Source organism: Drosophila mauritiana, chromosome 3R (genome assembly GCF_004382145.1).
Source record: "Drosophila mauritiana strain mau12 chromosome 3R, ASM438214v1, whole genome shotgun sequence".
Classification (NCBI taxonomy): Eukaryota; Metazoa; Arthropoda; class Insecta; order Diptera; family Drosophilidae; genus Drosophila; species Drosophila mauritiana.
In genome coordinates this window covers 26,504,738-26,528,513 of record NC_046670.1, presented here as the reverse complement: position 1 = coordinate 26,528,513, position 23,776 = coordinate 26,504,738, and the positions used below count along the sequence as shown (strand labels likewise).

At 45.4% G+C, this 23,776-nt stretch overlaps 1 protein-coding gene across 1 annotated transcript; it reads right to left on the bottom strand.

Annotated features, from left to right (window-relative positions):
* Window positions 1–13,960: 13,960 nt before the first annotated feature.
* On the bottom strand, window positions 13,961–18,463 carry LOC117142487 (doublesex- and mab-3-related transcription factor A2). Its single transcript, XM_033306512.1, has 4 exons — window positions 17,642–18,463; window positions 17,457–17,558; window positions 16,774–17,191; window positions 13,961–15,071 (listed from the first exon to the last, which is right to left on the bottom strand). The coding sequence occupies exons 1-4, from the start codon at window positions 17,786–17,788 to the stop codon at window positions 14,209–14,211; spliced, it is 1,530 nt and encodes a 509-aa protein (XP_033162403.1). The 5' UTR covers window positions 17,789–18,463; the 3' UTR covers window positions 13,961–14,208.
* Between the last annotated feature and the right edge of the window lie 5,313 nt (window positions 18,464–23,776).

The following is a 23,776-nucleotide window of genomic DNA, read 5'->3' as shown; positions in this document are numbered from 1 at the left end:
AAGAGTCCAATTACTCCTAATCACATGTCAATTATGCACCCGCATAATCAGCCCCGGAATGTCTGCACTTCAAATCAAAGGCAACAATTGCAGTCAGCAGCAAACTCACATTGCAATTGCACATACACATACATACATACTTGTGTATCTTCAGAGGCCAATGTGGCGTATGCGCAATGTGCAGGCGAAATCTGAGACAAGTGGAGATGGTCCTTTTTGAAGGGCGAGTGAGACAGATACACTTTGTCTGCAACTTATTGATATTTGTCACACCACGAGGGTGGCTTTTAAAATATCTAAATCATATGGCAAAAATGATACTAAGAGAGCATAGGTAATAATACGAGGTTTTAGTTATAAATCATTTAATTTGAAGTTTATTTGTTTAAGAACTCTTCAATGCACCCGCTGATTGCCCGAAATCTCATCGCATCGACTTCTTGTAACAGTTTGATCTGTTTTGCTTGTACGCCATGCCACGCCCCCTGCCTGCCGAAATGTGCGCCGCCCCCTTTCGCACTGATTAACCGTTCGTGTGGGTGGAAAATGCCTTTGTTTTTCAACTGACAATCGCCAGTTTTCCTCCTGCCTGCTGCCAGTGTCTTCCATTGTCCCAGATATATTGTAGATAGTCATTGTGCTATTTTCCGCTTGATTACGGCCAAAGGATTTTTGGCACACACGTACTCACACCCACAACCACCCACAATTTGGCATTGTTCGCTGGCATTTGACCGCGGGTTTGGCACTCGCAGCTCCACAGTGCTGGTGCTCCCGCCGCCTGCTCCACCTCGGCACCTTGGCAACCATTAAGTGGATACGCTTATTATCCATTGTTGGCGTTGATATGAGCCAGCTCCGCCCCAACCACATCCGCTCCTCTGACCTCTGCGGCCTGACCTCCGTTGCTCCTGTGTAATTTTATTCATAAACTCAACTAAAACACATTGCAGGCTTTGGCTAAGTACCGGATTTTGTGTGGGCTTTTAAATAGTGGGGATGTATGCACTGCAAACAAAAGTAGGAAGTTATTATTTATTATGAAATATATGAAATATATTACTTGGTGTTCTTTAGATGACATATTCCAGCTTAATAAAGTAACATGAAATTTGTATAATCTTATCAACTTGTTATTAGCCCCATTTAGTCAGCGATTTTTGTGACAGTGCACTGGGGAGTGGGAGGATGTTTTGTTTTCCGGGCTTATTTGCTGCTGGCAGTTGGCAAGGCACCAAAAAACACGCAGCAGGCGGCTGGCTGGTTTGGCTTTTGTGTCAATGAATACAATAACCAAATTAAATAACCAAGGTGATGCAGCCAGGCCCATAAATCCGCTGCCTGCAGGCATCGTCCAGGCAGGCAGGCCTCCTCCTGCGAGTCCTTTTCGATGGGGTTAACAGCCTAGAAGCAGGGGTAGCTGCAATTAGCGTACTCAACAGCTAGTAGATCTTATCTGCGGATCATAACTCAACAATGGCCTGGGAAAATCCACTATTCCGTCGTTTTGATATCCAATTTGTTTATTTGCGTTTATTCCGGCGTACAATCAAAATAAACGCTGCGGGGACGTTTCCACACATGTTCGTCCCTGAATGTCCTTGTTCAAATGGCAAACAAATAATGATATCAACTGGCTGAGTATCTCAAGTGCAGCCTTCCCACACAAAACTGGAGATCTGTGCATCCTTTGGATACATTCTTATCCGCAAGATGAACCTTTTTTCCGCTCGACTGAATCGCCTGCGAAATGAAAAACCACTCGAGTTCCTCTAACACACATAGTGACCCCCCCAACTCCGCTCGCATTTTCATTTGCTTGTTTACCTTGCTGATTTCTGTTTTCACAAGAAGAAAGAAATCCCTTGGGGCTTGTGAGCAAATTGCGAGCAATTTAACTGCAATTAAATTGCAATTTTACCACACACAAAGTACGCAGTCTGCGGCCGAGTTGCCTGGATTCCGCGAATCCCCACAAAGGCGTCAGTTTTCCTCGCCAGTTTTCCCTGAAGAGGCGGCTTTCCATTGTGCCACCTTTGTGTGGCGGTGGCCAAAAGGAAATAACACTGGAAACCTTTTGCATTTGCACATTTTACAATTATTTTCGCACTAAAAAGCGGCGGAGGCGCCACGCCCCCTCCTGCTGCCCGCCCCTCGACTGTGCTGTTATTTCAGATTTTCAGTTTTTCAGATTTGCACATTTCTTTGTGCGCAGCGCATAAACAAAATGGCCGCCTTCTTATCTCGCCCATTGTGCAGCGTTTGCCCGTCTCCCTCACACCCACAGCCCTCTCGCTCACTCGCATTGTGCAGCGGCGCGTGCTTTATAAATTGTATTTAAAAGATATAGCAAAAGCCAAACAATTCCTTTGAGCGAATGCCACAAATAATTGCTGGCCTTGCCGCCGCAGCCTTTGTCTCGACATTTTGAATCTCGAGGAGCAGAAAGGACTCCAGGATCCCCGCAGGACCCGCAACCAGAGGTCCTGCGGAAGTGGCGGCGGCAGCTGGTCCTTGAGCTAGGTGCTCTAATCGCGTTTAAGCCACGAAAAGAAGGAGTTATGGCCACCAATGGCACTCGACGGCTCTTTCTTAAAGGCAGCTTTAATACTTATAAACTTAGTTATAGCAATTATCCTTTCTTTGGCATAACTTAGTGTTATGTGGGCTTTGATCTATGGGTTTATTCGACTTTAATTACTTGTCAACCGAAACACCTTGTTCTACGTGCTCAAACTGCCTAATTCCCATGGGATACCTGGTTTTTATGCATGAATATTGAATATAAATATTAATTAACGAAGGAAGAAGAAGCCAGGACTTGGTCTGAAGTCAAGAAGCCAGGATGGAGGCAAGTGCGAAAGTTGTTCTGGCTCGGCTGCCATGTGCTGAATATTTAATTTAATTTAATTAAATTCACGCTGAAAATAACTTTGCAACAGCAAGTGCCAGCCGAGCAGCGTAATGAGATAAATTTGCATAAAAATGTCTTGACTTGTCGCCTTTGCGAGCATATCCTTGCATCCTTGTAGCCGAAAGGAATGATATTTGGCATCAGGATGGTTTTCCGCTCTTCGCTTATTCCGGAGAAAGAAGGTGGCAGCCGCTAATCCTTTCCAGACCGAAATACTGGCATATGCCAACGCCAGAGAATCGAATGCCAAATTAAATTTTAAATAACTCTCCAGTGGAGCGGCGAAGGATAACAACATTTTCAAATGTTTAAAAAATTCGCTACTTACTCGAAAGTGGAAAGATGAGCACGTGCCACGAATAAAGAACGGCGCTGGCCCATTGTCCTCGCAGGATGCTGCCTCTAATCCTGATTCCGTCGGCTTAATGTCACCAAAACATATTTCACTTTCACGCAAATCGAAAACAAATTCAACCCGCTGCTAGATACAAACTGTGTGCGTGTGTGTGTGTTTGTGTGTGCCTACTTTTCCCATTTTCCCTCTTGTGACAAATTGTTATCCTTTCAAAGGCTCAAGTGTGCGTCAAGTCATTGTTGTTGTGGTCAGCTTGGCTCGTTAGTTCGTTGGTCCTGCAATTTATCTGAAGTAGCTTGTATCTGATGCATGAATTATGCGCTTTGGCTGTTTTTGATCATTTTTCGCCATCATTTTTATCCCAAAAATTTGTCTTCCGAATTCGGAAACTGTGAAGCGGTACAGTGGGTATTATATTATAGTATTAGAGTGTTTTAATGTTTAGCTTGGCTATGTTGTGGTACACATATCTATCTATCTTATACCAAATCCATCTACACAATCATTCTTTCATTGTACTCAATGATATTTGCCTAACTGCAGTTGAATAATTTCCCGAGTATCCTTGCGCCTGCATGCCAAATGGCAACCACTGTGCCGCTGCGAGTGTCCTGGCTGGGTCGCACCCCTTTTTCCCCTTTCCGGATCGCCAGTCAGCTCTAATAAACTTAACAATAACCGCTTTTTAACGCCCCTCCCCAAGCGCTGGCCATAAATAATTCTAATAATAAATTAAATGCATCCGCAACCGCTTTGGGCTGCGATTCGGGTCAGTGATGACTGAGTAAGTGAGTGAGTGAGTTCCACGAGCGATTTGCACCCCCATTTGTCTTGCCAAACTCAGACAGTTATCCTTGGCCATCGGGCAGGGGCACACAATGCGAGCAGCCCGATCCACCGCAAACCCATCCTCGCATCCTTAAACCTTTTCAATCGCTTTCCGAACTCGTATTTTGAGGGAAAGTCAGTTGAGCGTGGCCTGTAAATTGAATTAAATGATTGTGTTGCCAGTCGAGATACATTCTGATTTCTAATTACCCATGGCCAGGCACCGAATACCACACACCTGGCCACAGAGATCCGTATCCTGCCTGATGAGAGCTGGGGAGCTGAGCTGAGCTGGGCAGAATCCCCCTCTCAATCAAATGTGTGTAATGAACTTATTTACACACTTTCCGTGACGAAATTTGATGGGCGCTTGCGGTTGAGCTGCGCTGGCAAATGAAATTCGGGAATGTCACCCACAGACACTGTCGAAGCATCCAAACATCCCAGCCCATTCCAACAGGCCAGCATACCAACAGCCGAGCATCCGCATCCGCATCCATCCACCACCAGAAATGGGCCAGACCAGCCCACCCACAAAACACCCCACCAATCATTGCGGCCTTGCCTTTTGACACGAGCATCCACACTGGGGATAAGTAACTTATAGAGAATATTAACTTAATTATATATTTAAATCAATTTATCATACGTGATATACAAATGCTATTGAAGATACTAGTATTCTATCCGTTGATAGAACTGCAATAGCAGTAACTTTATTATGAGTATGTTTCAAAATTAATCTCTACACAAAGGGGTCATGTAAATATATTTTTCCGTACTTTCTCCCAGTGCAGGCATCCCGGAATCGAGTGGCATCCACCTCTCCACCCGGCCCAAATATTACAAAGTGTTTTTGCGCCCCTGGCAGCGCGTCGCTGAAAAGGGGCGTTCTGTTTGGCCGGAAAAAAGGTGCGAGGGGGTGTTGGGGGGCGAAGATATCCTGGGAGCGGGACGACGTTTATTGGCAATAATTATGCCGGGCTGCCGTCGACGTCTGACCGGAAACACCAGCGGATCAAACGCCCAGTTGGACTGACTGGCAGGCAACCCCAATGCCGAGCAACTCCATTCCGCCGGGCAGGCAGACAATGTCAAAGTGTGATTTTTCGCTTGAAATACTTTTGCACAACTGCCTTGTCTCCACAACGAAGTCGAGATGGGAAAATATGTTTAACTGGCATTTTGAATTATGCTCGAGTGTCATTGTATCGGGTATTGGGAAAAGGGGGCGCTTGTGGGCGGGTGGCGTACTATTGAAAATTGAAATTTATCTTGTATTTATTGAATGTGGATTGTGACAATGTGGTGAGTGAAGTGGCTCTTGGCAAGTTCATAATGGATTAATTGGGAATTTACTCTTTACTTTTCTGATTAAGAAGTGTAATTTATATGAACTGGTATTCTGTCATCCACATTTTAAAGTTTTGATTTAATTTTTTAGGTATAACTTGAAGTTTACTACCTTAAAAGACCCTTATTCCTTATTCAATTCATTATGTATAAACCGCACCCGGCGGTTATTTTTCCTCGTCTTTTATATAAAATAGCATCCATAATCATTAAAATATAATTATTTGAAAGCTCAAGCCAAAACCGTTTAACGTATTTGCACCGAGGGTCTCGTTTTCAGCTCAATTTGGAAACGCATTTAGCTACATAAAACGTATTTCCATCTGCCTGCATTTCAAGTCACTTTTGAAGTGGACGCGACTCGAGCACAAACCCGATTTTAATGTATATTATATGCAGCATTTAAGGATTTAATTTCCTGGAATTGAGTGTGCTTCCCGGAGGGAGCTTCCACGGCCTCAGCGACTTCATCTGCCAGCCCCCGCTCTGCCAGGCCATTGATGGTACACTGCAATTAAATGGGTGTACTATCCAACTGGGATCGAAGCTTCATCCTAGTAATCATAATGGTGTTGCATGGATATCTCTACTGTCAACTTAACTTAAACACTCACTTCATTTACTTTTATTATTTTACTAATATTGCAACATATAATGTAAATGTTGAGCACCCATTTTGAACATTTACCCCTCAATTAGGGTTGCTTTTCTCTCAGTGATCTCTCTGCTGAGATCGGCGGCCATTGTGCGAGGGCTGCGCCTGCGTTTTCGGGGCGATTGTACTGTATAATTGAACGATTCTGGTTTCGAGAAGCCATCACAATGGAGAACCGGCGCGAATCACTTGAAGGTATAAACTTGGGCATTGTACATACATGTATACTTTACACATAACTTCGTTTTGTTGGCATTATGTGCGCATTTCAATAATCGCAATCACAATGAACACGCGAGTGCCCACAAAGGACGCGGCCATATACACTCGTGTGTATTTATTGTGCGGAATGTGAGATCGATCCTTTGTTCGCCTCCTTTGTGCAATGTGTTAAAAAGTTGTAAGCATTCTTCATTATCCGATACCGATGCCAATTGCAATTGGGTCTTTGGGGCTGTCTGCGCAGGCGCAGCGTCTTGAATTTCCCTCGATTCGGACGCATCTTGCACCCAGGCTGCGCTATTTCCAGGGAATCTATCTCGTGGGTACTTTTGTGAAATTGTAATTCAATTAAGCGCGGAGCACTTCCTCCTCCGCATCCTTTGTGCCGATAATTGTGGTGGTAATTGATATTCGCTCGCTGGATGACGGGGCAATTCAATTAAGTGCTTCGACAAAAGATTAATTGTGCGTGTGGGCGAGTCCTTGCGGCGAATGGTTCCTCTGTGCGCCATATGTACATATATGTATATGTATACGTGATGGGAACCAGCTGCAACAGAATGACAAGGCAGACGACATTGCTCATACGCCCGGGATGCCGACACGAGCCACCATATAAATTGTACTGTGTCACACGCATGACGTCAAATCGAAATGCCTGATAATGCGAGAAGTTAATGCCGCACATGGCGAATTATGTTTTGACATCCTGGAGGACAGAGCACAGCGAGCAGCGAACGTAGAACTGAGCAGCGGGCGATAAAAGACAAAATAACTTTGTTAACGAGGTCCTTAAGGACATGCACACGCCCGGTTCCCGTTCCCGTTCCCAAAAAACAAATGCTTGTCACTCGGCTGTGCCACTTGCAAAAATCCCCCTTTTCCCGTCCCGCGAACGGAGAGCGGAGTGCTGGATGCGTGGAGATGCCAGTGGAAAAATGCCAAACGACTTGGGCAGGAATGGCTGAGCGGCGGCTGGGGGCTCCGGGTGGCACATTATCCTTTTGAGAAATGCTAATGTTATAGCTAACAGCTAGCAGCCAGCACTTACAACCGAAAAAAGATAAATATGCAAATGTGTTTTTTCCCGCCTGTTTTCTACTCCACATTTCCATTTGGCATAGTTGCGGTCGCTATATGAAGGGTCGTTAATGTCCTTGATATCCTTTTTATTTCTTAATTCGAAGGCCTTGCTAAGGGTCTCACAGCTCGCACACTGGGTTTGAGTAGTAATTGTAAGGACATAAAGAACATAAATCTAACAAATATCTAAAGAACTTGCTGTGTTACAAATTCAATAACAAAAATCAATGTATCTGTAATTGGAAAAGTAGTGTTAATATAGTTAAATGAAAAACGTAGTGCACTTCACTAGTCTATCAATGGATTTTACTACGAAATGCTCAGCAAGTCGTCATTGAATTTCAATATGAAATATCTTTCAGTTCGCCACCGTTTTTTATGGGGTTATTCGTTGGATTTTTTCCCTTTTCGCTACAGCAGTTCATACACTAAGCGAAATTTGAATAAAAATCAGCGTAAATTGCAGACATGTGCCGCCCTTCGAGGGCAAGAGTTACAGAGAAAGGATGCAGGGGCTGCTGGGAGTGCATCCTTTGTGTTCGAATAGTAAATCGGCTACGGCTCGAAGGGCGATAACCATTAGCATTCGGTTAACTGCGCGTGTCATTACAAATTATTAACAATTCCAGACCGAAAAACGACAATCGGCAAACAAAAGGGTCGCTAGTCAAGGCGATTGAGGCGAGTTGCCCAAGAATTTTCCACCGGGGTGCGGGATGTTGGCGGAACAAGAAGATCGCATGATTTAAATGCCATTTTAATTGAGTTTCAGCCAGGCAGCAGCTCGCAGAGCCCATGTATATATACAAATATATAGCCATCTCGACCCCCGCTGCTCTGCAATGCCAACAAGCAGTTTGGACGGCATTCAAATGAAATTTGCCACCAGCTGGGAAAGCTGGAAGCTCTGGATATCCTGCCTCTCTCTGCTGGGGAAACATGTCGCATGCCGCTCGCAGGACGAAGTAACAACGCAAACTATGTACTAGTGGGCTCACACAGATGGGGTCACAAGTGTAGACTCTTCTTCAATTTATAAATATTTTAAAACCAAAGCAACTTAAACATAGGGTCTAGATATAAAGTGAAATCCTGTTGGTTGCAGTGAATCATTAGATATAATTAACTAGACTTTGCAGCAAAAAAAGATGCATGTTGTGGATTAGAGTTTGCTAATGATATTTATATTAAATGTTACTAGCTATCATCTCTGATTTTAAACCCCTTCCCTACTTGTGTGAACGCGAGTGTGTGCTTTCGGGCCAAGGGGGCGTTGCAATGCCAAGTGGCCAGGATGCGGCGGCCTTCCAATTCGGCGCCATTGCCGTTCGCAATTATGAAACTATGCTGGAAGTGCTCGATGCGCTTGTATTGGTGAGCGTTTCCGGCTGCCATTGTGTAGCCACACCATGTGCCATATCTTCGGAACTTTTGCCATTGGCTGGATGGTTGGATGGCTGTTCCTGCGCTGCGAGTCCTTTGTGCCTGCGGCAAACTCGAAATCAATATCAGTTGTATCCTTCGGCAGCAACAAAAGAAGCTGAGGCTGCTGATTGACAGAAACAATCGCACAATCACACACACACACTTACAGTGGCAGGATGAATGCCATCGGGAACTTGGAACTTGGAACACAATCGCAGAACAACCCTTCAACACTCAACTACATTTTGATTAAAATTTTATTTGTTGCTGCGCTTCCAAATACAATACATTTATTTCCTTTGAGCTCACGCACACAGAGAAGCGGAAAACAGAGCACTGAGCACAGAAAACTACTCGAGCAACAAAGCGCACAAAAGCGAGTCCTTTTCAGTTTTATTTGATTATTTTTATTTTTGTGTTGCTCCTGCTGCTTGTCAACATTCCAAAGGGGTTGGCTGCCAGCCCGTCCAGGACTCGTCGAGTCCTTGGCCGCCCTCCCCGCCCCTCCCTCTCGCCGTCCTGCCGCCACTCGCCTGCGAAATAAAATGTATAACTTCCATTATTATTTTTTATTTAGTCCGCTGGCCGTTTGTCGCCGCCAGTGATGATGACCCCATCCGGTGTCCATTCCCGTCAGAGAGCAAACAATATATGGGATACAAATATAAGCACTGAAATAAATATAAATAATAGGATAGTAGTAGTACTAATATCTAATAATATTGTTATTAATTCCTGCAAAGCAAACTTACTAATTTAAGCACAGTTTCATAGTTTTTGAAACATTTAAAATGTATCTCACTTATTCCTGAACTCTTTAGCTTTTATGTGATTTTAACAATTAAATATTAAATCAATATTTCTATAGACATCCTGTATTTTTCTGTGCACCGTCGCTCTTTTTATCCACTCTCGCATTTGTGAAACTTTTGGCTTTTCCTTTGACTATTTTCACTGGCTGACACGCCGGCGCTGTATTTAAATATTATTTTAATAGTGTGTGCGTGTGTGTCAGCTGTGTGCATTGTTTCGTCCTTTTCGCTTCTGGGCGGATCCTTTGTTCCTGCGCTCGCTTTTGGAGTAGCTCTTGAGTTACGTTGCCATTTTCGTGCTCCGTACTCCGATTGCTCCTCGCCTTTTGCACTTTATTATTTGAGCATTTATTTTGCATATTGTGCTCGGTTTGTTTTTTAACCGGCTTTTGTGGCTCAAGTGCAGGGATATAGTGGAGAGAATTGCTTTTTAGTGTCAGGCATTTTCCGTGGCATTTGTATTGCAATTAACTTTCGAGGTGTTCGAGGGGTAGGGCGTCATTGTTGGCCAAGATTCAGTTTCAATTGGCTGGCTTATAGTACATGTATAACCAGCTATCTTCGATTTTTATGAGTTTTTTCTATAATAACTCATCTTAACAAGCAATCTGATCCCCCTTTAAACATCAAACAATCATTTAATCTAAATCATCTAGCTTGATTCGCGCGTGCCAATTACTCGCGGGATGAAGTCAGATCGCTCCTGAGCAGACCACAGCATTCCACGTGTCCTGCACAAAGGACTCGACACACTCACAACCCGATCCGATGTCAATTAAACAAACAAACACACTGTTGGATAAACATCAACGCCCCTTGATGAGGCAAATCACGGCATTTAGATATTTATCGCACTCTCAACTCGGCTAACCCCATCGGAACCACTGCACCACCCAACCACCTCACCACCCAACCACTGAGCCACTGCACCATTGGGCCACAGAATCACACGTCGATGTCAGCCGCAGACTACACGTGACATTTACGCAGTTGAAAGAGCAAAATCAAAACGTTTGACGAGGATCGTGGATATGCAAAGGCAAACAATGGAGTGCAACAACCCCGCACAATTCATCCCACGCTATTTAAAATCCATTTAGCACTTTTCCCTGGTTGGGTTTTAGGGAGTATTGTGAGCATCCTAAGGTACAGTTGCCATCGCCAGCAGCGACACATATTTCCATAAAGAGCCCTGTCGTCGGCGGGGATAAAAGAATCGAACTGGCCAAATGTAGGGAATCATCACAGCACAAAAACACACGGCAATATGTAAATTATGAGTTTTGTGTAAACACAACGCGGAGTGAGTGCATCAAAGAACAGGTCGGCGGGGTGAGCCATTAGGCAGCCATCCCAGCTACTGTATTCAATCCCAACTCACAGATGGGCACATGGAACTCAATGGTCGTATCATCTGTTGGCTGCTTGGGCGGCACACACTACCAACAACCGAAATCAAAAGCAAAACAAACCCAGGCGATCCGAAAAATTGATTTCTCATCGTTTTGGCAGTTGCCCAACAAACGGCGCAGGTTTCACTATTTCTGATGGACTCTCTGCTTATTAGCCGACAAAATGCCCCCAAAAAAATGAAGCCACAGTGGTTGGGGCAGATTTGTATTGGGCCTACAGATATATAAGTTTATTGTAAGATACTGTATTGAATATCTAGATACCTATTGAATAAGATACAATCCTTCAGGCCATGAGATACTTTGGAACTCAACTAACTCTTTTACTACTATTTACTGTTTAATTTTCCCAAAATCTAGCTGGTTCCACTGTCATTTTCATTGTGGGCCACCTACTTTACACGTTTGCTACTTGAAATGGCATTTGTTTTCTTTTCCAGTTTTTCCTCACTCATCCGTCGACGTTTTCCCCGCGCTGTCTGTTGGAAAAACAAGGCATCCTCGTTTTTTGGGGGCTGCCACATTAGTTGTGGCTGCCTGGCCTCTGACCCGCCGGTTGACAAGCCGCAGGTTGGGTTACATTGCCCAATGAGCCGCTGCATCTTGTGATCTTCGGCCTGCCACATCCGAGATGTGGAGAGCAAATAATAACAAATCAGTGAAACTAAAGCCCCCGGCGAGTAGAAACCTCGAAGAGACCACCCTAGAATTAGCCAGGAAAAACATATGCCCGCCTAATCCTAAGCTGTTAAGTAACCCTTTTTGGCTGGAATCGCTTGGTGGCCTTGGGGTGGGCCACTTCTTGGGCGCTTCCTTGGTTTTTAATTGACGACGGCACTTCTGGAGAGGCATGTGCCATCTGCCAGCAGAAACAGAAACCCCTTTTCAGCACAACTCCTGCCATTTTTTTGTACTTTGTCCCAATGCCGCTGGGCTCTATCTGCGGTTCGATCTTCCATTTTCCAGTCTGTTTTCTATTTTCTATTTTCTGACTAGGATTGTTTGTTGGCTCGGTTTGGCTGACTGTCACCCCCCCGGTAATCGCCTGCTATTAATTCATTGTCTATTATCAAGAATTTCCATGCCTGACATTGTATGCATTTTGTGCCGCCACTCGAGGAGCATATGCATGTTGCCTGCTCCTGCTCCTGTGGATGCGAGAGGTCCTGCTCCTGTTCCTGCTGCTGCTGTTTTGGCTCTTGTTTCTGGGTTCAGTGCTGTCGGATTTTCAGGCGAAGATGGAATGGATGGATGCAGCCTTTAATAGATTTCAATATATAAACTATCTATGAGCAAGACCTTTTAAATCCCAATAGAGATATATTACAGATGAGAATCTTTTCTCAATCAAAGATATATCAAATCATTATTCCCGATTAACCCTAGCTTCCATGAGGAACCAGTTTCTCCGGCGAGAGCAAAAGTAGCATCCCTATTCCAGGCCCTCCTCCAGCTCCATTGTTCGGCCATAACTACATGGGCCGCTGCTACTCTAAGATATTATCGACAGCTCGTCCTCCAACGAGCTGCTGACTGACTGGCCGGGCTGGCCAGAGAGTCCTGCGCCCCGCTCGTCCCTTTCGTCCTTCTGGCTTTGTGCCGGCCATTGTCCACTCGAGCTGAGGATCCTGTGGCTGCGCTATCCTAACCCACCGGCTTTGTTGGCCCCTGACAATGGTGCACAGAGTACCGGGCGAACAATGGACTGGGCACACACATGGAGGGGGATGGCGATATGGCTGGCCACACATCCTGGCCAACATCCTTGTTGCTGTTGACTTTTCGAGTTCGCAGGGCGCACAATGGACAAATTGATATCCAATAATTTAATTTTGTTATCCATTCAGTCGCATGTTGGAAAATAGTTTTGTAATTTGCACTCGGCATGTGTGTAACCGATATTATTGTGCCCCATGTGAGGGTGTGAGTCCTGCGAGTCCTTGGGCCATTGTAGAACCTCTGGCAATGTGCTGGTCATGTGTGTGGGTATTAGTTTTATTATAATTTTGTTTATCGTGCGACGTGTGTCCGTCCGAGTGGGGAAAACAAAAACAGCTCGAACCGCTTGTGTGTAAAAGGATTTCACACTTTTCCGCACACAAATAGCCGAATAGTTTTCCCCGGCGATTTTCCGGGGTCGTGTGGCACTGCCCTCAAAATAGTGGCAAATAGATAATGATGATACGGATTAACGCTTCGCATTATTATTTGGCCACCGTCCATTGTGTTGACCAGTTGGGAATTTTGAATTTCGAATCGTGGGTGGCCTCTATAATCGCAGTAGTTTCCTATTTGTATTTCAATTTCTTTGGGGTGTTTGTGGGCGGCCCATTATTATCCGGTCGACTTCTCACGAATATACATTACGTGCTGTGAAAATTGTATATTTACCCAGCTATGCCCAGGGCTGATGGATTTCCGAACAATGGAAGTTTTGTTTTAAATATCCTTATTTATTGATCTGATTAGCCAGGCATTTAGCTAGGCCCAAACGATTTAATTGGAATGCATTATACATTCACCAAAATAATTACACTATAATTGGGCTATTCATCAGTTCATTCGCAGATTAAAGATGTATCTAATCTATCTATCTATGCATGTAGCTAAAAAATCCACCAATATTGCCCCACAAACAAAACATCGAGTTAATTGCTTCATTATTTTATTGAATTATTTGTAGATTTATTAAATACTTTAACACAGTGTTTGAAATGTACTTTATCTAAGACATAATATGATGTTTAATATAATTATATATATGCTCATATTCATATGGTACACACGGATATCTCAATTAGTTGGTTGCAATCAACAATCGCTTACACAATAATCTCATCATCGTCATAATATTAATTTCAGCTAAACAAATACTTCTTATAACTGGGATCGAGTGTATGGTTTTTCTTAACTTTTAATTCATTAAACGTATTATTTACTTATACGGTCTCTATGTTACAATACTTGTGCTAAGAGTCGAGGGCAAATGTAATTTACACTTAGTTGCGGTACGTGCACTGCGAGAAACAGTTGTTCAAAAACCAAGAAGGTTTGTTTCTGCAATTGGCTTTTTCCGCAGTGTAGCATGGATGGGCACCTTACTCGAAAGGCCTGAAGACGGACGCGCCGCTGGCCTCCACCTCGCTGCCTCAATCCTGGGAGTCACCAGCATTGCTGGTGCGATCCAACCCTATGCCGCCCGCTCCATTGGACTCGGATTGCTCGATATCCGCCGCACTGAGCACTCCCGGAAGGTAGCCGGTTCCGGCGTAGGGAGCAGTCAGGAATCGCTTGGCGTGCGCCTGCATGAAGGGATGGTAGCGATGGGTGGGGGAGCCGAAAACCGAGGGCGGCACCAGCGGGGAGAAGGCGGACTTCATGGGAAAGGGCGGCGATGGCGGCACCTGCGGCGGAGTCTGTCCCAAATCCTCGCCAGCCAGCATGCACTCCATGGCCTGGAGCACGTCGCCACGGAACCGCTGCATCAGCTGCTCCACATCGCTGCGCCGTCGGTTGGGGAACACCCTCATCAGGACGTCGATGGGCGATCTCTGCTGCTGCTGCTGTTGCTGCTGTTGCTGGTGGTGCTGTGGCAGGTGGTTCTGCTGCTGCTGCTGTTGCTGCTGCTGGTGGTGCGGCGAGTGCGCCGCTGGGTGGTGGTGGGCGGGCAGGCCGGCGGCGGCCAGGAACTGCGTGTGGTGATATGGCAGGAAGCCCTGGGCGTGACTGCTGCTGAAGGAACGCAGCAGATGGAGATTCTCGGCGGGCGTGTTGGGCGGCGACTGGCTGTCTTCCTTCTTGAGACTGAGGTTCTCCGGCGTGGCCTCATCCGGCGCCGAATCCACGTCCAGATCCGATTCCGGCGAGCTGGGCGGTCCAGTGCGGGCGGGCGACAAGCTGGCGGTCAGATTGAACAGTCCGGCGACCTTGGGCCGGGGACTACTCGGCGATCCGGATTCGGAGCCCGTGTCCTGGTCGGTCTCGTTGGACAGGGCTGCTCCGCGCTTGGACACTGCAAGCAAGGAATACAAAGAAGGTATACGGATTAGTCCCCAGTTGATGATGATACTCTTAATATGAATTAAGAGTAGTGTCTTGTAATAGTTCTCCTACGCGAGTATGTACTTCCTATTGAGCAATTGTTTTTCCCAAAATCGCAGGTATCGTTTTCGAGCGATTCAGGTAGCCAGTGGAAAACCGCACAGTTTCCACTTGGCAGCTTAGAGCAAATAAAAGTATCAAGTGTGGAGATGGGAAGGAATTTAATCAGGGGCATCGCAAACAAAGGCGGTGGAAGGAGCAGGCAGTTCAGGATGCGCTGTTGACATGCCAACGAGGGACAACCTGCTGTTTTTTTCCACAAATGAAACAAGCTATATGATATTTTTGTTCGAGTCTGTTTGATTTTGCAGTTGACGAAGCCGCAGTGAAAATTTAATTAAGTCGAGGGTGCGTGGATACCAATACCCAACTCGAATGCCGCACTCTTTAGTCGAAAATAAAAATTCAAGCGTGAAATCGTCTTGGATTTCATGGCAAATAAAGAGTCCGGTACTTAAATAGACAGGTTTTCCCGATTGATTCGCGTGAGAATCCTGCTGTGTTTTTCTTTCTCGAGCTGGAAAAAACAACGTCCTCCGAAGGGGCAAACAAATAGAGACAAGTGAGCTGAGTCAGGGGGAGTATCTCACGTTTCTGCCCTGCCAGGACCCTCGGCATGGGGTTACCTTTGGGTAATAACCCCCATCTGCACAGCAGATAGTCCTAATAAGAAGGCGGGGTCGAAGGTCCTTTGAAATTCTCGACAGACTTGCAACTGTTTGGCGTTTAATGGGCCAGTGGCTTGAGTTGGGATGGCAGGGCAATCTGAGATGATCTCGTTGGAATTGATTGGCTTAGTTCGGATAATAACAAATAATGTTGGATAATGTTACAATAACTTTTATTGTTCAGCTATTGAGGGGGATTTTTTGCAGGGAAAAGTGTACAATTCTAGCACACAAGTGTTATGATACGACCAGCATTTCGAAGTTTGCCATCCGATATTATATTATGCAATGGAACATTTTCGTTGGAAATTACAAGTTATTTGTCTTTAAAAACCTCCCTGAAATGGTGCTGCTAAATCAAGTACTTTTCTCCTAACGAGGACTTTAACTCGATTGTTGCAATTTGCGCTCCTTGATGTCCTGACTTTGGCTGCCACCCCAGGACCTTTTCACGCGCCGCTTGGCAAAGTGCAGGACTGCAGCTTGGCTGGCTAAGTCTTTGTCAAAACAACACCTATGCCCCGCTCACTAGCACCACTTCGCCACTTGCACACACGCAGCCAAATGCACATGCAACCGCGAGTGTGGCACTTTATGCACCGCTGCTTTCTGAACAATCGAAAACAAATTTTTCTTAACGCGCTTTTAACCTGCCCTCCCCCAAAGATTCTTAAGACCTCTTCTCGAGAAGGCCAGGCGTGAATGGCTTCTTAAGCGGCTGCACTGCGCAAAATAAGTCAGTGTAAATGGGAAGTAATGCTATCTTAAAAGCAGGAAATGCATTTCAAGAACTTCAAGGAAATCTCTCCGTTAAACTGTTTACTTGGTTTTAGAATATATCTCATTTATATAATGTGTGCTGTGATCTTTGGTAACTTCATTTCCCAAGTCACACACCATATTCTTCCGGTGCAAGCTGTGTTCAGTTTTCTTTTCTTGACTCACCAGGACTCTCATCCAGCTCTGTTCTGGTGGGCGAGAAGCCCACGCTGAGGTGCTCGGAACGGGTGCGTCCATCCGTGTCGGATTCATTGCCATTGAACCGCTGGGACTGCTGGTGTGGGTGGCTGAGGTGCTGCTGGTGGTGCGCCTGCTGCTGCTGCTGCTGCTGCGACTGCTGGTGGTGATTGGGAGTGGAGCTGGCCTCGAAGCCGTCGCTGGGTGGCGAGGGAATCCCGCCGTGGAAGACGCCGTTCTGGCCCGATCCTCCGCTGCCCGAGCCGCCGCTGCCGCTGTGGTTGGGGCTGTGCGGAGTGGGCGTGGCACTGTCGCTGCCATTCTGCTGGCCAGGAACCGAGGTGTAGAGCAGGCCCAGCTCGCGGGCCTCGTTCTCTTCTTGGGCCTGTTGGCGTCGGAGGGCCACCTGCAACAAGGAGGGGATTGGCGGAAAGCGGATCTTTGATCAGTGGCGTGTAACAGGGAGATGCATTAATATTAAACGATTTTTAACTGAAATCAGCGGAGGAGTTATATAATTGGACTTGGTTTTCATTCCATACTTTTAAATAATTAGCTTTTGAACACAAAGAAGTTATCTTTAACTGAACTATGTGAATCTTCTTCATACTATATTCTATTTATCCCAATATTTTCCAGGTAATTCCTTCTCTATTAAAGTAGAAACCCACCTGAGCAGCCATAACCCTTTGTCGTTCCGCGATTAGAGTGCATTTGGCGCAGACGCAATCCCGCCAGCGGCAGTAGCGTTTGTGTCCCTTCAAGGCGCTGACCTGCAAAAGGTTCGAAACAGAAAGGGATCCAGTGGGTAAAGAAAATCTCCAGATGCCGGATGGTATATGCCCGAAGGACCTACCACTCCGTGGTTCCTGCAGCGGGCGCACTTGGGCGTCCTTTGGTAGCGTTCCGAGGCGGCTCGCAGGAAGAAAGCAGGTGGCAGTGCTCCCAGGACCGGATGCTGCGACATCAGATTCTGCATGTCCACACCCGACGGCAGACTCATTTCGACGTGAAGATCGGAAACCTCGATGTGGATTGAGTGGTTGGGTCAAAAACTTCTGAGCACACACTTCACTTTAGCTTATTTGATCAGTATTTAATTGTTTGTTGTTAGCTTGTATTTTGATTGTTTTTTATTGTTTAACTATTTATCTCCGCATAGTTCTCGAACTCAATCCACGCGCGCTGACGACATGACACAGTGAGCCCTCGGTTGCAACTGATTCAACTTTTGGCCAAAAGGCCGCAGCGCACGACGCTCGACGTCGGACGTTCAGCAATGGCGGCAAGCGGCAACATTTACCAATACAAAAGCGGCTGACGAGGGTTGAAAGTGCGCGGATACGCTCGTGGGCATGTACATGCCAACTGGATATAGGGGATATATTCCCGATTCCGAGAGTGTTGCAACCACCTTTGTGCGCCGCAGCTGCCTGCGTCGCCGTCGCTGCCTGCGCCAACGGCGACGCCAGCTGCGACGGCGGAGGGCTGGCAATTAAGAAAAAAGTTTCAAATCTAATTTGGTACTGTATACAAAATTGTGCACTCGAGGCGGCGACGCGGCGTATGAGTAATGTGGCGGGAGAGCACTCCGCACTGGTTGGTTCTCAAAGGGATTTGCCATGGTAGTGGTGGTGTCGGTGGTGTTGGTGGTGTTGGTGGTGGTGGTGCTTCGGTGGTGGTGGTGTTGGTGGTGATGGTGCTGCTCTGGTGGTTGTTTGGGGTTTCTTTCATTTTCTTTGTTGCCTTTGTTTCACAATTATTTTTTATGCCGCTCTTCAGCTGCTCAACTGCTCAACTGCTCAACGGCTTGCTGTGTGCGAGAGCGCTTGGGGCTTTCGGCTTTTGGGCTATGGAATAGCCAACCAAAAGCGTTGTTGTTGCGACCTCGCCGCTGGTTGGCATGGCCAACACACACACACACAAACACGCTCAACTGACACAGTTGGCAGCGCAGTTGTTGCTTTTCGAGGGGTTTTGGGGGGGCTATCTAAAATTCCCAGGCTCCTGTTTTTGAAAAACTAAAGTTTCTACCTTAGGTTGTGGCACATCGCCACTTGCTTTTCATTTCCAGCTGCCGTTGTTCAAATGTCTCAAGTGCTGAAATCTCCATGAATAAAATTGGCAAAGAGGGGCATAATAATTACTTATTTACAGCTGCATAAAACAATGCATAAAATTATAGAAACGGGTTTCTCATGATATTTTAAACAAGAAACATAACATGAAGAGTACTATTTAACAGAATGTAATAAGTTATAAAAACCTTTATATACATTAATATTTTGGTTTTAGCTAACATTTAAAGGGATATACAATTTGCTACTTCAATTTAAAAGAAGAAACACGATTTTACATAAAGAGTCCTTTACATAATGTGCCGCATATCCCGCTGCGTTGGAATGAGAGTTTTCCTTAGATAATTTTTACTTTTTTTTTGAACAGTGGGCTGGGTCTGGCCTATTGGAATGTTACAAAATAATTGCAATTGAAACAAACTGAGCACTCGTACTGAGCGAGCGAGACAGCCTCGTGTGCGAAAGGGGCAGCTGCGCGCGCCTTTCTCTCTCACGCTCTTCGTTTCTCCGAGAGATGCTCGCTCTCTCGCGCGGAGACTCCGCCCATAAAAAGAGGAGGAGCCATAGGACTCACGCACACGCTGCAGAAATAGAAGAACATAAAGCGGCAACAATGTTGTACAAGTTGGCCAAAAGAAACAAGTTTCCAGTCTGTCTGTGTCTGTGTTTGCGCGCGTGTGCTTGTGTGTGTGAGTGGCCTAAGGACCTCTACACACACACACACACAGGGAAATAGGGGGCAGTTCCAGTTCCGCTGGCTTCGTCTTTTTGGCCAGGTCACAGTTGTTGGCAACAGTAAATGGCCAGAAGTTGCTGCTGCTGCTGCTGCTGTTACCGTGGAGCTACTGGTGTTTTGCGCAGGGCCAATTTCTCGCATTTTAACTTTGTTTAAAGTGCGCCTATGTACACACACTCATATCCACACACGCACACACAGACTGCTGCCCTGGGTGGCCACTTATAAAGTGTTTTTACTGCGACCAAATATGCAAATTAGTTGAGCAGCGCTGGCGATGACAACTTACTTAGTTGTTGTTGCTGCAGAGAGAGAAAATAGTCATGGATATTAAAGAAGGTGTAGAAAAGTAGGGAAACTCCTAAGCATCCTTTAAACCATGAATAAGACAGTCTTTTTATAGCCTAGATTTTCTTAGATTTACTTTGTGTGGAGTAATCAAGGAAGTAATATAAAACAGTATTAAAAATATCTCCCTAGGAAAATGAACAACAATTCATTTATCTCACTACAGTTAAATATAAATAAATCACTATAAAAAATATATACTATTTATGTACCACATTTTTCTTTCTCTGCAGTGCCACCAACAAAAGCTGAAACATGTCCATTATGTCGTCGGCTTGGCTGGCTCTCTTCACGCTTCAGCGGCTCCCGATGGCGGAAGCGGTAGGGTGGGGGCACTGGTAGGGGCTGGGGGTTGGCGGTACCATGGGGGCGGGGCAGTGAGAAGGGAGTGGAGTGAGGGAGGGGGGAAGAGGGACTGAACGGGCGGCGGTCCAATACAAACAATATGAGGCGCGCACACAGTGGCACACCAGTAATCATCAACAGCCAAGGCAACATGCGCAGCATGGCAACAACAATGGAAATGAAATCAACAAAAATCGTAGCAAGAAATGGAAATCAATCAAATAGATATGACGAATTATAGATGCTCTACAACACATGCTCAAAAGAATCAGAAGGGAACCTAGATGGAATCCTAAAGAAAAGGGATAAACAAATAGGAATTCAATTGAGCGGAATACATTTCTTTATTCAATAAGACTGGATAAATCTAAAATCATTGCTTATCGTAATAGTAAAAGGGCAATAGAAACATCCTTAAAATACTCAGAACAGATACTCAGTAACTTTTATAGCTTTCAAAATTATTAAAATACTTGAAAGGGTATTTACCAGGTGTCAGTAGAAGTAAAGATGGACATGCGGTGTAATAAGTAGCCGTTGGCCATCGACGAGGAAAGTTGGAATCACCGCGGGATCATTGCTACTTTACTTAACCCGGGTCTCGACTTGACCACATACTCCCAGCCCAGCTACTCGTCTCTCGGTGCTCTTTTGATGACTCCGACGGCTGGACATCTCAAGTGGCCAACTCGACTGCTTCTGATTCAGTGGGTAAAAAAAGCAGAAAAAGGGAGGATCTCCGGCGGGGGAACAATGGAAAAGTGCCTTAAAATGTTGACAAATATTTAACGTGCAGTGGCCGCAAAATTATTTGATCAAGACCCCCGAAAATATATACAGAGAAAGATCTTTTCACCCGAAACACACCGCACAGCCAACAAACACATCGAGATATTGTACAAAATTAAAACTGAAACTTGAAGACATGCGGCTAATGAGATTTCCTTGCGTCATTGCCCCATTCATGCGTTTCGATTGCGATTTGTTTGCTTTGTGTTTTTTCGGTTTTGGTTTTGGTTTTGGTTTTTGGATTGTGATTCGCCTCTTGGTTGCTTTCGGGTGCCGCGACCCCAGTCCAATATTTGAGCAATCGGCGGATGCGATTGTCTCTAGTTCTGTAAGGTTTCCCCGGCGCTCTGCCCACCAGGTCGCACCCAACTCCACTCAACCTCCCCTTGCAAGTGGAAGCTGGCAACTGGGAACTGGCAACTGGTAGCTGGTAGCTGGGAACAAGGAACTTGGAACTGTCAGCGGCAGTTGGTTGTGAACAATGCAGGCGACGGCGGCACTCCAAAGTGGACAGGGTCGAAAAAAGTTAATTTAATTTCGAGTGTGTGCAACAATTGTCGTTCGTCCCTCGGTTCTCGTTCTTGGTCCTTCGTCCTTCGTCCTGCGCTTATCCCTTTCAGCCGGAGAATAACAATCGCAGATACAGAGAGCACACTCAACCACCCACCCAGCAGCCCGCCTGCTTTGCATATTGTTTTACAAGATTGCAGGCTTCGGAATCGCTCCTTCGACTTATCTTTGACGCACAAGGAAATCTCATTAAATAACTTCCTGCGCTTTCAAGTCCTGCCAGCATCCTGTGACAGAATCCTGCGCTCTCCTCGGCGAAAGCAGAGCAGAGCGGGGGAGGGGCAGCAGAAAAGCTGAAACTTTGAACTCTCATGTATTCGGATTCGTTCAGCGAGCCATGAAATTACATTTTGCTTTTCTTGCGGCGGAAGTCTTCTTCTTGCGGAAGAAGCTGGCAAGAAGCAGAACACACGTCGACCGGAAAGCCATGGAAACGTGAAATTTTGTTAAAAGTTCAAGCAAACTTTGTGTTTGCGACTGCTGGCCGGCTTGCCATTTTGTCAAGCGAAATCTCTGCTGGCAAGTTGCTAGAATTATTGTGTTGTGTCACATGCAGATGAGCACAGCGGGGGCCAAGATAATAGGACTGCTAAGGCTAAGAGGTTAGTTAAATAACTTATGCTAGTATGCATAAATTTTAATCTGAACAAGAACTGCCAAACAAAACCCTCTCATATGACACACGCCAAGTAGAAAATTATCCAAAATTAGTGTCACAAAAAACGCCATATCACATTCTCCTCGCAGCCGGAAACTCAAATTTCAAACAACAAATGGCTCAAGCAGCTCACAATTTATACAATATTGCGAATTCCGGCAGCCGAGCATTTGACACCTCCTACAGGCCGATTATACAATCGTTAACTGCAGTTTTCCAATCTAAGTCCCCATCCCCATCCCAAATCCATTTCCCACTCTCAGCCGAGTAATTCGAGCTGGCCAAGACACTCAGTTCCTGACTTTGGCCATTGACACGCTCTCAGGGTGCTAATATAATTTTCACCCAACTGTCTGTATATATGTTCTGAATAATTCCTCTAATATAATACAACAAGGATCGAGAGCCGAGTGCCGGGGGAGAGAAATTGAGAGCTCTATGAAGATGGTAATCATGACCATTGTTTGGGCTGTTCGCATAAACACTGTTTCCTATTTTTTAACCCCGCTATCTAACCCTCAGTTGAGAGGACTCGCCTCCTCCCCCTGGAATAGTAATAATAGTGGAGTTGCACGCCCCTTTGAGGCAACTGTTATTAGTTGGAAGGGCGGCGCGTGGTTCCGTTCCCATCGGCTCACTACTTACCACCCGTGATATGCCCATGTAGTGCTCGACTTCATCCCAATCCCAGAGTAATGACATCTCTGTCCCGCCGGAGGCACTATTTAGTTTTGAATGCGACGGCCAGCTGTGAATTTTATTTGATTTAATTAAACACGATTGCATGGCCTTGCATAATGGCCGTCAAATTGACAGTTGGCCACTTGGATCGCTCCTCGGTTTGAATGGGTGAAAGCTACATATATATAAGCTATACTATCATACAGCTCGGCATTTGTATGGAAAATCGGGGGATTGACTCCACCCAAGGCACTGATAACGGGTCAAGTGCAATGTCATGCCCAACGGCAGATTTACTAATCCAATTTCAATTCATACAGAGATAAAACAGCAGTTTAATTTTTAGTTATATTAAATTATTACAAGTATTGCTAATAATCTGCGAAATATAATAGTGAAGAGTGTTATGTCTTATTCTAGTTTGAATATGATTGCTTTTGGGAAAAACCAAATTTAATGATTAACATTAAAGTGATAGTATTTAACAATTATTTTCAAACTTATAGTTTTCTACAGTGTTCTTTTTTGATTAGGTCATATAGTCAATACAAGGCCAAATCATTTAACTCATAAACTTGGAGCAAATCGATGCATTTATATTTCACGAAACAGGAAGTCAATTTCTTCGAAACATTTCAATTGAGGAATCACTTAGTTCAACCCACTGCTGGATTATCGGAAAATCTATTCAATAAACAAGTTAATCGACAAACAGCTTTTGCATAGCAAATAGAGCTGAGCGAATGCTCACTCCGATTGGAATCCAAGTCTGGGTCTCATCCCAGA